We start from the raw sequence: 19,404 nt of genomic DNA on the forward strand, positions 1-19,404 counted from the left end.
TGACCAAGTCTAGCACTTCTTCTAAGTCTTAGTGACAACTCATGTGTCACTACTTTGATAGGAAAGTAGCTTGTTAATAGTACCTTTCATAGATGCCACCTGTATCTCATTCAGCAGTTCTAACTCCTTGAGGGCAAAATCTGGTAATATTGTATAATTGTTAGCTATTTAATAAATAACTTATTTTAAAGCTGTCTGTTAAACATCCCCTTGATTGGGGAGAGTCCATGTCTTCTTTTATATTGTATGCCTATAGCAGCATGTTTGGCGCACTCTAGGCCATTCAGTAAATGTTGAACAGAAACAGCAAATGACCTCATCAATTCTGTCGACTAGGAACACAATGCTGTTTACCATCTAATTGCCTAAGGTCACAGCTTTGGCAGGGAGTACAGCTCTAGCTTTAGGCTTTAGGAAGACAAAAAGTTATATATAAGAAGACTTACTCTTTTTTGTTTTGATTGTAGGAAGTAGAACAGCTAAGAATGGAACGCCTACAGATTGATGAACAGCTGCGACAGATTGGTATGGGTTTCAGACCTTCTTCCACCAGAGGGCCTGAAAAAGAGAAAGGATATGCCACTGATGAAAGTACCGTCTCTTCTGTACAAGGTTCTAGGTCTTATAGTGGAAGAGGCAGAGGTCGTCGGGGACCTAATTACACCTCCGGTTATGGTAAAAAAAAAAAACTTTTTTTTTTTTTTTTTTTTGTAATAGTAATAATAGTAGTTATAGTTTAGGTGCTCTAACACATTTTCTTATAATTAGTTCATTACTCTATCTTGGCTTTGAGGGTAGAAGGTAGTTCTGAAGGTTTAGTACATGTCTTAATAGTAGTGATAGTATACATTAAAATGACAGTAAAATATATAAAATTTCCAAGCAGTTATGTAATGAAGCAAAGCATGTTTTTAAGTTGGTAGTTCATTGTCATGTTATTATATTTACAAAGAATACATATGTAACTTGTTTTTCAAATACTTTGCTAGTACAGTTTTATGCATTTCCCAGTAAATACCTAGTAATGGTGGTGGTGATACTTCTAGGAATCATCTTTTGTCTACCCTCTTTAAGTAAAAAATGAAAAGTATGCGAATCACTGCCAAGATTGCATATAGCAAGTCTTTTTACTAGCTTTTAAAAAATATTTTGTTTACTCATTTGGCGTATTTGAATATATTAACATCTCACATCTGGAATTATTTTGTTTAACAACATTTCACTAAAATGAAGGCTCTGAAAGCCAGAATCTAATTTAACACTTTATAAATGAACATTTTCTAAAATGTATTTCACTGTGAGGATTGGGTCTAACCCAGATAGGAAGGGGACAGTGGAGTGGTGATAGTCAACAATTCTCTAATCCTAAATTCTCCCTTATTCTTCTTCAGCTTTGGAGTTGTTCCATTTTTCTACATTTGGACTTGGATCTTAGCAGTCACCTGATTTGTTTTTTTCCTTCGCCCCTTTTCTTTCTTTTCTCTTTTCCTTTTCTTCACTCCTATACTTACTCCCTTTTGAGGAAATATAAAACCTTTTCCAAAATGTAAGGCATTTAAGGAAAATAGAAATAAATGCAAATTTCATGCTTAATTGAAGGATCATCTAATGCTGACAAAGTTATATTAAACCTGAACTATCTAACTATCTTCAATTTGTTGTAGAGTTGTAAGTTTGTGTCCCTGGCCTTTAATATCATATCTTTATGTTCTCATTTTCTTACATATGTGTTTTTATTTAATGCAGTATTGAAACCTAAACAGCAAAATTCTAATAAAGAAGTGTTCAGCATATAAAGGGATGAAAAATTGCAAACTATTATTATATTTCTGAAAATGTTTAATGCAAAAGACAGTTAACCAGTAATCACATAGAAATTGAATATATTCTCATTGATTTTTGAACCATACATTATTAGCATAGATAATCAGACTTGGCTTATTGGATGATGAGTATGATGAATTCATTGAATAATTTTATTAGCTTTTGTGGGAAGTCGGCTTATTGATGAGAGCTTACTCTGGCAAAATGCTTTTGTTGAGAGTAGATAATTATGTTAGAGGTAGAGAAACATCATCTGGATTCAAGAAAGCTGTGCAAATTGTTCAGTAGATGACACTCTTAGATCTGCATCTTAGCGGAATTAATAACATTTTATTTCTTGAAATAGTTATCAAACCTGAGTGGGCTTGGAAAAGCAAGAAAAACCATTTGAATTTGGTTGTAGATGTTCATGTATACTTTATACCAGAGGGACTTGTAGTTGATTTTATATATATATATATATATAATATGAGTACTATAGTTTTATCAGTTTAATAGGAACTATAAGAAATATTTCCCAGTATAACATCTCTGAAGTTGGTATGTGTGTTAAATTGGACATCTTACAACTTTAGCAGCATTTTCTTTTTTAATGGCACATAAAATAATGTCTTAAAATTGATGGCCTCTTGGAGTCGATAAAACGTGATTATTTTTAGCTATTAAGCTTAGCACAACCAACCATTGAAAATGATATAAACCATCTTCATAAGGTGATTTTAGAAGTTTGAGGGGAAAATATGATTTTAAAATTGGTTAAAAACATGATGTCATTATGTTTTGTTACTCTTTTTTTTTTTTTGAGATAGAGTTTTGCTCTTGTTGCCCAGGCTGGAGTGCAATGGCACAATCTCCGCTCACCGCAACCTCTTCCTCCTGGGTTCAAGTGATTCTCCTGCCTCAGCCTCCTAAGTAGCTGGGATTACAGGCATGCATCACATGCCCGGCTAATTTTGTATTTTTAGTAGAGACAGGGTTTCTCCATGTTGGTCAGGCTGGTCTCAAACTCCAGACCTCAGGTGATCCATCCACCTTGCCTCCCAAAGTGCTGGGATTACAGGCGTGAGCCACTAAGCCTGGCCTAGTGTCATTACTTTTAAAGCTTGTTTAAAAAGACTTTGAATCACCAACCTGTATTTAACAAAATTGAGGGGTTGGAATAAATGGTTTCCCTGATTTTATTAGAGTATTTGTTTTCTATTGCAGTAATAAATTATCACAAACTTAGAGGCTTGACCCACAGAAATTTATTATCTTATAGTTCTGTTGGTCAGAAGGCTGACATGGGTCTCACTGGGCTAAAATCTTGTCAGCTGGGCTACGTTTCTTTCTGGAAGGTCTAGCGGGGATTCCCCTTTCAGTAGTTGAGAAAGTTTCTTTACTTTTAAAGACCCAGTGAGATTAGTTTGGACCCACCTGGGTAATCCAGGATAAATAATCTCTCTATCTCAAGGTCCTTAACCTTAGTCACATTTGCAGAGTCCTTTTTGCTATCATAGAAACATTTAATATGCGTTACTAACAGTTATTTAATATGAGTAATGTTGAGCACTAGCCAGTACATTCAAATTTTGGGAGTATGGCCTCAATAGCTGTTTTACCTCCTGAAATCTATGATTTAGACATTCCCTCTAAGTATCTTGAATACTATATGTAGGTTAAATTTAAGGAAGACTTTACTTGATGTGACACAGGGTTAGATAAATACTACACTGGATTTCTAAGGATACTTCAATAGGAACTTTTGAGAGAGTCTTCAAAAATGAAGTATTCTTTATTTGCCCTGAATTTTGGTAATGCTTTCAGGTAGGGTATAGGTTTGTAAATAAATTCAGAAGTTCTTAAACATTCTGAAAGGTTTTTTTTTTTTTTTTTTTTTTCACTATTCAAGGAAAGATAAATTGCCTTCATTACAACTTTTATGACATCCTGTTAATAAAGTACTTTTTGTCATTTGGTGAAATACATGTTAGGGGAAATTAATTCCCTTCCCTGAGATTCTAATCCCAACAAAGAATTGAAAGTAATAGAAATTTGATGTATTCTTTGAAAAATACACATCCAACTAATTACCTAATTGTTTTTATAATTGACTAGTTACATCTATTAACAGCATGTGGAGAAAAGGTAGGCATCCTAGAGTTATCTTTAAAGGAGAAAGGAAGTGAGGCACCTTCATGTATAAAACTTTACATTTTATTCCCTGCACCTTAATACTTAAAACTTTTTATGTCTGAAGAGCTCTTGTTTGCATTTTTCCTCAAATGATTGCAGAGTTTAAATATAGGGAACTTCAAGGTATTTCATGAAATCACTCTTATCTGAGAGTTTAGCAAATGAACTTCAAAATAATGCAGCAAATTATTTGGTTGAGAAAATTGTTATACACTCTGCCAGGCATTTGAGGACATATAAGATGGAGTTCCACCCTTTATCATAGACCAATTTTGAAGTAATTCCAAAGGGGGAAAAAATAACAACACGGCATAGTCTATGATAGATGTGGGGCGATTTTAGGATAACAAAAAATGGGGAGAGATCTGTCTTAGTTGCAGTGGTCTGAAATTAGAATTTGAACTAGGCTCTGAAGGAGATATATTTGGTCATATATAGAGGGAAAGAAGAAGTGGAATCCCAGAACTAACAAGTGGAAATGAATATGATAGTGATTGAGTCATATGTATCTGACACTTTAGTTACAGTAATTACTAAATAATGATAATGTAGGCTTCTGATTATATCTTTGTAGTGTTTAAATAAATTTTTGAAAGGTCACCATTACAATAGTTGCAGTGTTAGAAATGGTCTGTAAACTTTTAAAGGCAATGCTGAATATTGTCTCACTGGTCATGGCTTCAGTTCTGTTGTCAGGTGAGAGACCTTCTGTTTCAGAGAAACCTTAAATTCTGTTTAGTAATTGCAAATATTAGGTTGGTGCAAAAGTAATTGCAGTTTTTGCCATTAAAAGTAAAGCAAAAAGTAAAAATTACTTTTAATGGCAAAAACCACAATTTAAGATGCTAGTAAAACATGCTATCATTTTATATACAACCTACTGGAAAAATTACTTCTAGCTTATAATAAGGATGCCATCAGTTATATCTTGATTTCAGAGATGTTAACATGTGAAAAGTATACCCTAGAATCAATGAAATTATGGTGAAATACACTATATACAGTTAAACTATTCAATTTTCTAAATATGATTAATTTACTCAAATATTGGATAGAAGTTATTTTTATTGTACTAATAATTTAGGTTACTGAAACCCAAATGAGCAGAAACATTAGACTATCCATACTAAGTACATTTTAATATTGATAAATGATCTGTATTTTTTTTTTTTTTTTTTGGTGCCAAAACCTAGGAATTAATGTTCTGTGTATTTTCTGTAATTTTTCTGTTGACTGCATTTCTGCACATCAGTTTTTTTTAACTTCATGACTTTGTATTTCCTGGATATTATTCCCTTTTGCTGATGAGATGGTCACACCTTTGACTATATTACATGACGTAGCACATCTTAGCAGACTGCAGTGAGGGATTCTTCTGCTGGTTTTGAAGAAGTGAGCGGCCTTCTGCACATCAGTTTATTTTTTAATCTGTATTAACTAGTCGATACCATACTAGTATATTAATAGTATAATAATATTTGATTATTCCTTAGTACGTTTCAGATTGATTTTAACTTTCATGGATCTTTCTTTGAAGCAGCCAAACAGTATTGCTTATTTAAACAATAATTTGTAGGAAATAATTTTGAACATTTTAAAAGCCTCTTTTTATAGAAGTCTAAGTGGTTTATGTTCTTTTCTTTTCCAAGGTACAAATTCTGAGCTGTCTAACCCCTCTGAAACGGAATCTGAGCGTAAAGACGAGCTGAGTGATTGGTCATTGGCAGGAGAAGATGATCGAGACAGCCGACATCAGCGTGACAGCAGGAGACGCCCAGGAGGAAGAGGCAGAAGTGTTTCAGGGGGTCGAGGTCGTGGTGGACCACGTGGTGGCAAATCCTCCATCAGTTCTGGTAGTCTTTTCTATACTCTGTCAGCATCCATTCTTTGTGAACAGTATAGTTTTACAAAAGTTAATTCATCTCCCAGGGCCACCCATTTTTGGAAGTTTCTCTTGCTACTCATTATCTTAGAGAAAGTGGTGGACCATATAGCAGTATCAGGAAAAGCCCTTGTAGAGTGTTTCTCAGTGAAGGTTTACTTAGAATATACTGGTCAGAACTTTAGTTGGCAGCTTTTCTTTATATTATGAGGGTCAGATGTTTCTCTCTTCAGGTTTTGGAGGCTTATTTAATTAGAAATTTTTTGTTTTCCCTAGAATTTTGGGATTATGTATTTTTGTTTGCCACACAGACCCAGAGATTTCTAATGCACAGAGAGATGTCAGTACTTTTCTATACTTAATATTGAAAATGAAGTGAAGAGCATTCTTAGCTACACTATGTAGTACTTTGGGAACAGGGAAAAATTGTGGAATTAACTAAGTTTTTTAATCGTTTGAGGAACTGTGCTGTAAAGAGGAGTGTTTGGATGACTAAAGATTTGAGGGTGTAGGAAACGTTTTACTTGATTACTTCTGTCTTCTAAAATTTTTTTATGCTTTACATTAAGTTGTAGGAGTTTCTAGAATATTCTTGGTTAGCATAATGGGCTAGGGGGTTAATTGCCAGGGATACATAGACTATATTAAAGATATAACTTTAACATATCATTATGGTATACCACTTTAAGAAACCTGCACCTTCCTTAATGTTATAACCATGAAAACTTATGTAGTATTTTAATATTATAGAAAGTATGTGTAGATACATTAAATATAGATGCCAACTGTGCTTACAAATTACAAAAACTGGAACAAATCGGCAAAAATTAGGAACTTGTTCTTTGTTTAGATTTTCTCACTTTCCACAGTAATACTCTTTGAGCCTTTAGTTTACAGGCTTTCAGGGAAATAGTTTTTATATTTTAGTACACTTTGTACAGTTACCAAGGTGTTTAAAATTACAGTATACTGAATTGCAAAATAAATGTACTTGACCTAGTGTTTTATGATTAATGGATACACTTAGTGTCTTTTGCAAAGATGCTTAGCTTGCTAGCTGTTACCAAAGGAATCTTAGGAAAAATCGGAATTAGGTGAATTTCTCCTATAAATTTGATTGTTGGAGGTAATAAATGCACATAGGTAAGATGGGTATTTTTCTTATGAATTATACCTTACACCTTTTTTTCCTTTTCCACCTTCACGTCACCTTTCATATTGTTAAAGATGGAGTACTAGTCAGCATTCGTTTCAACATTTTCCTTTCATAACCAGTTAGAAGTTCAACCTTATTTAATTGGCTGCTTTGTTTCAACTTGTCTTGATTGCTTCAGTTCAGTTACGGATTTCTGTTATGTCATGGAATGCAGGTATTGAGTATATTATTTGGGAAATAGTCCATCAACATCAACACAACAAAGCTGCAGTCATTTTGAGCTCAGTTAAGGGGATGAAAGCTCTTTCTCATAATTATTTCTTAACAGCTGAATATTTGTTTCTTTTCATTTTTGTTTTTCTAGCCTCTGGGCAAGATTACCTTGAAATGTGAATGCCAGAATTAGCATTTAATACACTATTTTCTAATGTATATTTTAAAAACAAGGCACAGGAAATGTTAGGAAGCCAAGATGTCTGCTCACTTTCTGCTTTAATTTTTCATCACCACTTAAAGTTTTATCATATTTAATTATCTTTGTTATTTTCCAGGTAAATAATATTGAAAACATTTTATTTGAAGACAGTGCATTTTTATTGGGGGAGATTGAAGTTTATTTATCATTGATAATAGTTCAATATAGATCAAACATTCATAATTGCAGTCCTCTTAAACGAATATTTCTTGCCTCTGACATGAATATAGTGCTCAAAGATCCAGACAGCAATCCATACAGCTTACTTGATAATACAGAATCAGATCAGACTGCAGACACTGATGCCAGCGAATCTCATCACAGTACTAACCGTCGTAGGCGGTCTCGTAGACGAAGGACTGATGAAGATGCTGTTCTGATGGATGGAATGACTGAATCTGATACAGCTTCAGTTAATGAAAATGGGCTAGGTATGTAAGCACTTAGGGAAAATAAATAAATATATATATAATTGTATACTATTGTTAGTATATGAAGCTTTTTTCAAAGAAAGTATGCAATTCACAAATTGACTTTCTTAGTGTTTACTTTGAACAAGGTAGATAGCTTTCTGTCTGTCTGAAATGTTTAGTTCTCAGATTGGTTATAGCCAAATTATTTGAAACTTGGGAGGGTTAAAGTGCCCTTTGATGCCATTAAATCAGTACAAAAATTCAGCTGGCAAGGTACTTAGTGCTTTTATTGTCCCCAAGCTAAAATCAGGCTTTCATCTTGCCTCTTTTAAAATAATTATAAATGACACTGGTAAAGGTACATATATCGAGAGTAGGCATTAATTTTCAAGGGCTAAAATGTCATTAACTTCGGTATAAACCAAACTGTACTAGAGAGGAAAACTGTGTCCCTGAATGATGGCAGTTTAAGTGAGAGTTTTACTGTGAGTTAAAAACCCTCTGAATTTCCAGATGATAATTCCATTTTTAATCCATTTGGAATGCTGAAAGCTACAAAAATGTATTTCCTGTCAGTAAACATTTGTTGTTTTATTTTTGTGTTTAATTAAAAGTTTATTTTTCCCCTTTAAATCTTTGAAGGAAAGAAGGTTTTTTTGTTTTTTTGTTTGTTTTTGTCAGAATAGTTCATGGTAAACTTTGCAATTACAGATGATAGTGAAAAAAAACCCCAGCGACGCAATCGTAGCCGCAGGCGTCGCTTCAGGGGTCAGGCAGAAGATAGACAGCCAGGTAACTTGAGTGGACCTGTGGACGACATCAGGTCACAAGCATGAAAAAAATGTCATATGTCTGCTTTCTAAATATATTATACTTACATGTACACATGTGTGCATATACATTCAAAATTTGCATTGCATAAATTGTTTGTTCAACTAATAAGACTACTACTATTAAGAAAATGCATTCTTCCTTCACAGTGTGTTAGTAACTTGTCTAATTGAACTAATGTTGTGTCCTAATTGTTTACATGGAAATACTGTTGAGAAGACCATTTTGTTCACTTGGCAGTTTCTTCACACTTGAGATGGGGCTTGCCATCCCAGGGACTGTGTTGTAGATTGTGATCAAGGTTGATTGGCAAAACTGGGCAGCTTTTGCATGGTGCCTGCTTACTATATCTGAATTCAGCACCTCATTTTTGTGGGAGTTGTAATACCCACAATTAAAAAAAAAGTATAAAAGAAAAATATTTGAAGGTGTCTTTAACCTAATGTGAGGAATGCATGTTATGTTTTTGTTTGTTTATTGTAGTGATTGTAGTGTGATGCCTTTTCCCTTACACCTACTAACTATTCAAATTAATAGTACTTACTTAGTTTTAGAATGTTTATTTTATGTAGTCATTAATTTTTAGTAACTTCAAAGAAACTTGTTTGCTGTGTCTATTATTTTGAACATAATTCCATTTCCTGTGTACAGAGAATCACATGTATATTCACAATGAAGCAACTGTGTGCACCAGAAATAAACCCCTTTCAAACTAATCAATTTTTGCATTCTTTCCAAAACCAGTTCTTTCATGTGTTTTCCCCAAATAAAGAATGTAAATTCTGGCATCTTTACTATTTTAAATTTAGTGGTTGTAGAGACATTTGGGAAAACTGGTTAAGAGAATTAGTTCCCATCCCTAAAAGTTCATGTTTTAAAGATAGTTGGAAATTTTTAGAGCAATTAGATATTGTCAAAAAATAGAAAGTGTCCAGAAAATATTTGTTTTCCTTTCCCTTCTTTCCTCCCCTCCTTTAATGTTGGAAATATATTTTAGAGCTGGGCGCAGTGGCTCATACCTGTAATCCCAGCACTTTGGGAGGCCAGGTAGCAGGATTGCTTGAGCCCAGGAGTTTGAGACCAGCTTGGGCAGTGGGATCCTGTCTAGAGAAAATACAAAAATTAGCTGGGTGTGGTAGTGCGCACCTGTAGTCCCAGCTACTCTTGAGACTGAGGCAGGAGAATCACTTTAGCCTGGGAGGTCGAGGCCGCAGTGAAGGGTGATCGTGCCACTGCACTCTAGCCTGGGTGACAGAGTGAGACCCTGTCTCAAAAAAAAAAGTTTTAGATGAAGAGGTTATTTCATTTTTTGAAGGTGGTACAGCAGTGAATACATTTTCTGGCCCTACTGTAAACAAGAAAATTCAGGCTATCAGTATGAACTTAATATATTACAACATTTATTAACTAGATGTATGGTGGTTTATTACCAAGTCAACAGGTATAAAAGGAGTAACAGTGGGGTTTGTTGGAGAAGAGGCAAAAATTTCTGTATGGTATTAATTGCAACTTGAGTAGTTTGGAGGCTTCAACAGTTTGACAATGATTTCTGTTCCATACTGCATCTATTTCTGTGCTACTTCTTTGGGATTACTACTTCCCTCTTTTAAAACTCCTTGCATTCCCTAGCTTGCCCCTTCTGCCAAAAGATAGGGTGGTTGAAACAAGCACAAAATTGTTACCCTTGATCCTAGTAGCAGTTCTAGGAGGCAGCCTCCCTCTAAAGTTAGTATCAGTAGTCTCTTTAAAACACTCATTTAATTTGATCTCATCTGCTCAAAATTTCTTGTTGCTCTTAGTGTAAATTAAGCAGTGAATATTCTTTACCACACTTAGAATGTGACACAATACACACTGGTGTCCAGTTGATTAACTTGGATCCATTCGAGGAAATTCTAGAGTCCATGTCATTACACAAATTGCCTGTATTTTTTTCTAGATATTGTTAATTATTAATCTGTATTGGACTTTTAAGGGGCTTGTATTATAAGGACTGGCTATAAACAGGTTTTTATTTGAATTAACAGAGGTTTCTTTTGGCTTCCTTTTATTTAGGTAGGGGATACCCCAGCTAAGTGCTTGTTAATTTAGTTGATAACTATATCAAAATATATTATTCTATCTCTGTACACAGTGGATGAAAGGTTCTAGGAATTGTTTCAACAATGTGTTAGGTTGGTGCAGTTTTTGCACACACCTCAAAATGGCAAAAACCACAATTACTTTTGCACCAACTTAATTTAGCAGCAGGGTTTCCAATTAGATGTTTTCCTAGGTGTCACTGAGGGCCGAACTTGGAAACAGTGCATTCACTATGCTGTTCCCCACACTGGCTAGAATTGTTCTTGTAATAGGTTTGCTACCATGTATGTAGACATCATAAAGTGGATTATGACAATAGCCCTTTTTCCAATATTATAAACTCTTTTTAATGTAGGTATATTAGCAATGAATTTAAATAATTTGAAAAGCTTCAAGATGAGCGTACTGAGTTTCTTACAGTTTGGAAGGAAGGAGGCAGTTTCAGATTTGAAGTATCTTTAGTGGTTTTCTAGTAAATGATGTATGTAAGTTCTGAAATAGGTTGTTCCTTTGTGGTTTTAAAAGATTTACATAATAGTTCTAGAAAGTTCTTGGATCTTAAGTGTTAGCATGTTAATTCATAATTAAGAAACATGAATTGTAAATACCATCCAGCTTTTTATTATACCAGAATGATTTAGTTGTTTTCATAGAATTTAAACTTTATGGACCGATTCTCCCCATACCTAGTGACTTTAAATAAATAATTTAAAATTTACTGGAGATTTCATTCTTTACATAATTAACTTGCTCCCATAATTTAAAATATATATTGTACTTTTACATATCAGGGATTTTCTAAAACAGTTTGTATGGAAAATACTTGAAAGAAAAAAGGGTGTGGTTCTTTTGGTATTTCTTAAAATCAGTGAATTCTGTTTCAGTTCTTTTTTTTTTTTTTTTTGAAACAGAGTTTCACTGTTGTTGCACAGGCTGGAGTGCAGTGGCACAATCTTGGCTCATTGCACCCTCCACCTCCCAGGTTCAAGCAATGCTCTTGCCTCAGCCTCCCAGGTGGCTGGAATTACAGGCTGTGTCACCACGCCTGGCTAATTTTGACAGGGTTTCACCATGTTGGTCAGGCCGGTCTCAAACTCCTGACCTCAGGTGATCTGCCTACCTTGGCCTCCCAAAGTGCTGGGTTTACAGGTGTGAGCCACCATGCCTGGCCCTAAGTTTCAGTTCTTGAAGAGAGAGTGTTGATGTATAAAGTGAGTCAGTCCACATACTGTAGAACATAGGTCATTTGTTGAAGTTGGGTTGACGTGACAGTAGGGTGTTAAGTTGGGTTTAGTCTTTTTCCTAATCCACTACTGCCACTTCTTTGCAAATACACATTTCAGATCGTCCCTACCAAGACTGGCAAAGGGGGTGTGGGAGGGGTGTCACTGAATACACTCTGGACCTTTTCCCACTCTGATCAATGTCCACATTTTTAGGGTGGTGGTCTGTCATCTTTAGTTTGCGTGTAGTTTCTTAATCACTCAATCGTTTCTAGTGTGAAACGTTAAAACAAAACCATAGAATAAACCACACTTGGATATCTTAATTGTGCTTTAAAAAAAAACAAAACACACATTTGAGTAAATATTTTTGTATCTGAAATTTTCAAATTTAAGTATATCATACTATGATTTGGACCAAAGTTGCCCCATTTCCCCCCACCCCCCCCGCCCCCGATAATTGCAAACACTGGGCTTAGAAAACTGCGTTTGTATTTCCTTTTACTGGTTGTGGGTTTCTCTAACAACTTTGTTCCACAACATTAGGGTCAACCAGAAGCAAACAGCTGGATTCTTGGGAAAGAGGAATTTAATCTAGATTTCCTCAATCTCAAGCTTGAAATTTTCTTCAGTACCAAAAGCCCAGGCAGATTTTTAAAGCTTTGTTTTTGGTTGGAGGTGATACCCAGCTTAAGAAAATTTTGACACTGGGTGACCCACCACTAGTTTAATAGTGAAATTACCCTTTATCCATAAATAAACTTTAGAAATATTTTTTCAACACCTGTAATTTTTTTCTCATCTTTAACAGTCACAGTTGCAGATTATATTTCTAGAGCTGAGTCTCAGAGCAGACAAAGAAACCTCCCAAGGGAAACTTTGGCTAAAAACAAGAAAGAAATGGTAAGGAGAATTTAACCTGTAGGTTTTTTTTTTTTTTTTTTTTAATTTTTGGTATGGTTTAGCTTTATTTTTTACTACTTTTACTGTGTGATCACTTGTTTCCACAAATAGACAATACTATTTTAGTTAAAGACTCTTGAATATGTTCTTGGCCCCAGGTAACTAAAGATATGCATGCTTGAGCCTGAAATACTTTTTAGTTAGAGCTTCAAATAGCATTTATAAAATTCAATCTGCCCAAAGATATTGGGCATAGAGACTATTGCCTAATTCAGGAGCAATAGGCTATATACCTCTTCTCATTGATGGATATAGACCTTTTAAATTTTAGTTCTTTTAAATGCTTTATAGTATTTGATATGTAAATGTGATTTCTCAAAAGAAGGTGAGTAAAGTAGGTGATTATTTGTTTAATATTAACTGTTTATGTCATTTTCATGGTGAGCTTTCCAGTGTTTTAAAATTAGGTACAGTTTTCATTACTTTAGATGTTTTGTGTGGTTTGGGCACTGCTAGGTACTAGAGATACAAAGTTGAAAGACCCATAGAGTGGAATACTTTGGTATTTGTTTTGAATTTTAAAGATGTTTTAATACTTTGATCCATTGTGGTATATGAAACTCAAATTTTTAATTAGCTAATTAATGTTTATGTAGCTGTTTTCCTCCTCAGCTATAGATTTCATTTATAAAGAAGTTGAAAAAGTTGTCTCCCTTTGGCAGGCAAAAGATGTGATTGAAGAGCATGGTCCTTCAGAAAAGGCAATAAACGGCCCAACTAGTGCTTCTGGCGATGACATTTCTAAGCTACAGCATACTCCAGGAGAAGAAAAGATTAATACCTTAAAAGAAGAAAACACTCAAGAAGCAGCAGTCCTGAATGGTGTTTCATAAACTGAAGAAGTTCCTAGTTTACAGTTCTTTTACATTACATTTACAATAGTGCTTGTACAAGCTTGCCAAAGATAGAATATGGATCGCCAGTCTTTACATCGCACTTTCAGTTCCTCCATTTGGAATTCAAAAAGGGGAGGGATCCTGAAGAAATCATATGTTAAACATACTTTGACACCTACTGTGTTATAAAATATATCATCAGATGTGCCTTGAGAATAGTATATGTAACATTAAAAAAAAGTTGCTGGCTATAGGAAATGTTATTTTGTTTTCAAAATATGGCAGAGATGGGGGGTGGTGGGTGGGGTGGGATCCCTAACGTAATATTCTTTATGAAAGCATTAGCTGCTTTTGTTACATTTTTAATATGCAACCACTTCTTCACCTGAGGAAAACTAGAATGAAATGCAGTCTAAAATATTTTGCACTGAATTGTAATTTCTTCATTAGTTTAGTCTGGAAACTGGTCTGTTTTAATGTGTTTTTTAAATGCTGTATGTAGAGGAAAATCTGCAGACCACTGGAATACATTTGTTAAACTCTCATCTGCAGGGACACTGGGCGATACTTGGCAGTGACTGTTCTACCTTGAGGCTTTGTTTGGTTTATTTATTAAAGTGTACAGTATTTAAAAATCAAACATAGCTTTAGTTAAAACACTAAGCTGAATTAGTCATGTCCATTCAGACATAACCTGAACTACTGAAAAGATCAATTTCCAGAAGGTTTATTCTGTATAAACTACATGTTAGTCTTCAGTAGAGTATCTTTTTTTTTTCCCTTTTTTTTTTTTTATTTCGGTTGTTTGATGTGCAATATGTTTTTGTATGCAGGTAGTAAATAAACTTTGATCTTCCATTTGCTGAATTTTTTTAACTTTCTACTTTTTACACCAATTGTTGCAAAATAGTTGGAGCTATTAATAGGCTTAGGATAGTATACTTTGCTTTTTAAAAAGCATTTATACTTGCTAATAAATAGCATTAAAATGTCAGTTGGCCATTTAATCATTTTGTAATGAATCCTCTGAAATCTTAACAAGTTTAGGCTGTTAGATGCATAGGTAATTAATAATACATGTGATAATTAGCAAAAAAACTTAACAAAATTCTAATCTAAGGCAACTTTGGAAGACAATGGGGGATAGAAGGTATGACAAGCAATTTTTAAATAGGCCAATGATTTGCTTCTTGATTCTCAACTTATTTTGAAGGCTCTCATACCAGTGACCAAAAATCAGTTATTAAACTTTATGTATATATTTTAGCCAGAGCTTAATTTTTATGAAGATAAAGACATGAAGTTTAACAATGGTACAACAGTTAGTACAGCTAACTGTGACGTCAAGTCAAGTAATTGTTAGACATAGGGGAAGGCTTTGTTCCACGATATTATATGGAACACTGAACAAGAATGACAGCCCTTTGTATCACTTGGCATATGAAAAGTGTTTTGTGTGTGCATAGTTTGTGTTAATTTTTTATGTGCATAAAAATGTGATTTTAATTTATATGCTCTGAAGGATAATTCAGGGTATAGTTAAAAATGCAAAATTTGCCAGCTCAGTATATATAACCCCAGCCCTCAAATTATTCTGATTAAGGTTAAAATGTGCTGGTATTAAGTGCTTTTTCCTGAGGCCTTCTGATTGGTTCTTGGTAACAGAATTTTAAAGTAAGGTGTGAATAGTGCAACTCCTGTCCTTTATATATAAAAGGTATCAAGTAATTTCATGTCCTGATATTTAAAAAAATTACCCACAAATGTGTTTTTTTAAATCGATCAAAGCTAGAAACAGGTTAAATTGTCTCAGTTCTCTTACGTAATTGGGTTAAAAATTATAAGGTATTAGAAGAATTTTAATTAATGCCAAATTGGTAAATATGGTAAAGAAAAAAAATGACTTCTCATTTTCTCCCACATAGAATAGTCAGATACACTAAACATCCCTTTTCCATAAAGATTGTTTCAATGGGAATGGAAGAAACAAAATCTTAAAGAGTGAGTATAGCTGAACCAGTTCTTCATTCTAGCAATAACCACACTAAGTTCATTACAAATGACTAAACCCAATGTCTTGTCCTTTAAAAAATACAGGTAGTGCAGAATTGTGATAAATATGCATTTTTTTTTTTTTTTAAAGAGAGCCCACTCCCCAAAGGGTAGCCATTAATTCAGGTAGCCTTCTAAATGTATTTAAGAGGGGTCCGTCTTTTTGGCTGCTATCCTAGTTAGATGAGATGTTGCTATGGGAAGAACTTGCCAGTATACACTAAACAGACACTTAAGCAAAAGATGTATTCTGGAGCCTGGCGCGGTAGCTTATGTCTTTGGTTCTAGTTACTCAGGAGCCTGAGGTGGGAGCATCATTTGAACTCAGTTCTGGGCCAGTGAGACCCTCTTTAAAGAGAAGGAAAAGTATTCTGGAAGATCTTGTGCAGTTCCAACAATGTTTCAGCATATATATGTGAATTCATGTATGACACCTGAATGGAATCATGAAGTAACAGCTGAGATTATATGGTGGCAAAAATGACCTGCTTTTCCTGAAGCTTTGGGAGGCCTAGGATTCTTGCTTTAGGCATCACCTTTGTTAAACCATAAAGGGGGCTACAACTTAGGCAAAATGGTGTCTCAACACTTCAGACATAATTGGCAAAAGTGTAATAGGAATACACAAATCTTTATTTTGAAATAATCTTGTATTTTAATGTGGAATTAGAAGCAGCACATCAAACTGGTGAGTTCATAGAAACTTACCTGAGATGATGCTGGGTTCCACTGCCGTTGTGCTAAGTCACGTATTTTTGTAGCTGCTGTTAGCTGTGTCTAGCATTTTGTAACCTAAGGAGGGTCTTATAAAAGTTGGTATGTTAACTAAATCTTGGATTGGGAAACAGCACCATTTGTATCCTCTGCAAACAGATTTACGCTTTTGAGGCTCAAACCAACTAGTGTTCTCATAGGCTGTTGCCTAAGGACAGATAAAAATCGAAAACAGGCTGTGTCCAGGGACAGATGATTGGTGGTTAAGAATGGCAGTAAAGGAAAATTACACCTGGATTTTCTTCTGTAAGGTTTCAAGGAACTTGGATTTGAACTGTGACTCTACTGTTTTGGCAAAAAATCTCAAAGAAAAGGATGTTTGTTATTGTCTCAGTCTTCCTGTCTTTGCTACACGATTTGGATCACTTACGCTTTTTCATAAGAATATCTGTCTGCTATAGTGAATTTGCTAGCCCCTTATTTTTTTTTTAAATTTTAGTTCTTTATTAGAACGTGTACTTGAATGGACTGTAGTTGCTCATAACCCATGTTAATCTCTGATAGTATTTGGGTTTTATTTCAGGAGCTTTTGCAATAAAGCAGTAACTGCAATCTGCTAAAGTCAGACTGTTAGCACGTGGTGTTAACTTAAAACTGATTTAAGTCCATTACATTGAACAGTAGGAAATTACCACTTTTGTAAGGCTCAAAAATGATCAACTATTAACAATTTCTTATGCTTCAATCTAATTACAAATTTTTAAAAAGTTTATCAGTATATCATTCAGATTCATGTGTATCTTCTGTACTATTATTTCCAGTACTGAGGTAAGGTACACAAAAATTCCCCTGGAAAAACTATACTCTAGTTTTGTAAGATGATTTCCCACAGTCCATTTGCTTATTTCTTCCTTTGATAATTCAAAAAGATGCTTTAGGTAATGGTACAGAATTAGAAGCCACTATTTTAGCTCTATTAACTTTTTCTCTATGGTTTCAATTTTATCCAGCCAGAGAGGGCTGGACTAGTTGGTATCTTTAAGGCCCTTCCAATAGTAATTTGAGTCTAGTCACGTGTCAGACCCTGGGCAACACCTAACCAAATGCCCAAGTATTCTCATAAGGAGTATGCCGAATTTAAGTGGCGTTTGTTTTACATATGTATCCATCCCAGACATTTTCAACTATGCTGAATGCAATCTATAAGATATTCCAAACAAGGACAAAGTAATTTTTCACAAGTCTTACAGCCCACTATTAAGTATGCTACTTACTAGCTTCTTGAATTTCTTTGTATTTCAGTGATTGGGTTTTTTTTTTTTTTTTTTTGGGAAAGTTTTTTTTTACCCCTTTGTACCCTCTTAATTGGATTAACTGTAAAATGTACATACTAATTTTCTAGTTTTAGAGACCATTTTCATTAAAAATATTTTCTAATAGTTTTTCTAGATAAACAATTTATACTTGTTGATTGGTTGCTTACATTTCAACCTCTAGTCTTCCTTTTTCAGCTAACTTGGCTGTCTTCAGGTTGTAAAGAAAAATGTAAACACATATTTGAAATTTCATTAACTGAAACTGCTGTAAGGTGTTAGTAAATGTTAACCATACAGATTATCCCATATCACTGGACTGTTCTATTATTGGGTCAGGAATAATAGGTGACACAGGATAGAAGCTCTTCCTATATATATCTTGTTGCTAAGGCAGTAGTTGGCTCTAAGCTGATAAACAGCACACTGTACAGCAGTCCAAAAACTAAAACCAGAGCTTAGGTCATTCAAGTTAACTGGTACTCAAGGTTACTCATTCCAGGATACTTTACATAACCAAAAACCTAGGAGAGCATTCTACATTGTAATTTTTTTTTACTTTGTTTACATAAAAATTTACAGGGTTTTTTTTTTTAAGCTTAGTCTGTTCTCTGACATTGTTGATTCATATTCTAAATTTTCATCAGATTTAACATGTTTGGAGGCTCATGTGCGCTGAATGTGAACCTACTACAAGCTTCTGAACTGCAAAACCACCTTTTTTTTTAGGTCGCTGTCAACAGAAAGATGCCTTATACAATTTCTCATGATTGAAACAGAACTCTGCATTCTAACCTAAAACCCCACTAACCCTTTAAATGAAGCATTATGCCTGCGTGAAATTTTATTTTTAAACATTTCTGATACTAGGTTTTCTTTATGGGAGGGCATATATATTCAGTATACTGAATTTATACAGCTTTCAGTGTGGCAATATATTAAGAAGCTAGTTCCCTAATTTTTCTGAGTTCTCATTGGTTTTCCATTTAAATGTTTCCATAAGTACTCTCATCATTTGGAAAATACTTGATGGTAAGAGAACTTGCTTAAAACTAAAGGTGGAGAAAGAGTTTAACTTCCAGGACAACCCATTATAGCTCACTTCTTACCAACAAAGCAGTTTTTATATAGCACCTTAGGACTCATTTCTAATAATGTCAACCCAGATGGCCAGTAAAGGCAAGGGAAGAGGCTAAGTGACTCACAAAAATCTCTGATATTGAGGTCTAATATGAAGGCTATAGATAGGAATTCCCCACAAACTTCTAATGAGGACTAATATGAACAGCGAATTGGAGAAGACACCCAGGACCTAATTTTAGTTTCACTAGCCGTGGGACCTTAGAAAAAAGACCATTTGCTCTGGACTTCTGTTTCCCAAGCCATAAAATGTGGAGGAATCCTCACAATTTCAAGTTGGTCATGTATCTTTCCCTGTTACAGAGAAAGCTGAAGCCTCAAGGCT

At 34.5% G+C, this 19,404-nt stretch overlaps 1 protein-coding gene across 6 annotated transcripts in view; it reads left to right on the forward strand.

Annotated features, from left to right (window-relative positions):
- The window catches only part of FXR1 (FMR1 autosomal homolog 1), a 64,390-nt gene extending 50,279 nt beyond the window's left edge, over positions 1-14,111 (forward strand). Inside the window, exons 12-18 of one of the 6 annotated variants that reach the window (XM_054481208.2) lie at positions 468-525; positions 613-675; positions 5,649-5,852; positions 7,743-7,943; positions 8,637-8,717; positions 12,873-12,964; positions 13,687-14,111. In XM_054481208.2, the coding sequence (XP_054337183.1) occupies positions 468-525; positions 613-675; positions 5,649-5,852; positions 7,743-7,943; positions 8,637-8,717; positions 12,873-12,964; positions 13,687-13,857 (870 nt within the window). In that variant the 3' untranslated portion in view covers positions 13,858-14,111. Of the gene's footprint in view, positions 1-467; positions 676-5,648; positions 5,853-7,742; positions 7,944-8,636; positions 8,718-12,872; positions 12,965-13,686 lie in introns of all 6 variants that reach the window. The other 5 variants (XM_054481209.2, XM_054481206.2, XM_054481211.2 and 2 more) reach the window with 5 other exon arrangements.
- Positions 14,112-19,404: the final 5,293 nt, after the last annotated feature.

Source organism: Pongo pygmaeus, chromosome 2, assembly GCF_028885625.2.
Source record: "Pongo pygmaeus isolate AG05252 chromosome 2, NHGRI_mPonPyg2-v2.0_pri, whole genome shotgun sequence".
In the NCBI taxonomy this organism is placed as follows: domain Eukaryota; kingdom Metazoa; phylum Chordata; class Mammalia; order Primates; family Hominidae; genus Pongo; species Pongo pygmaeus.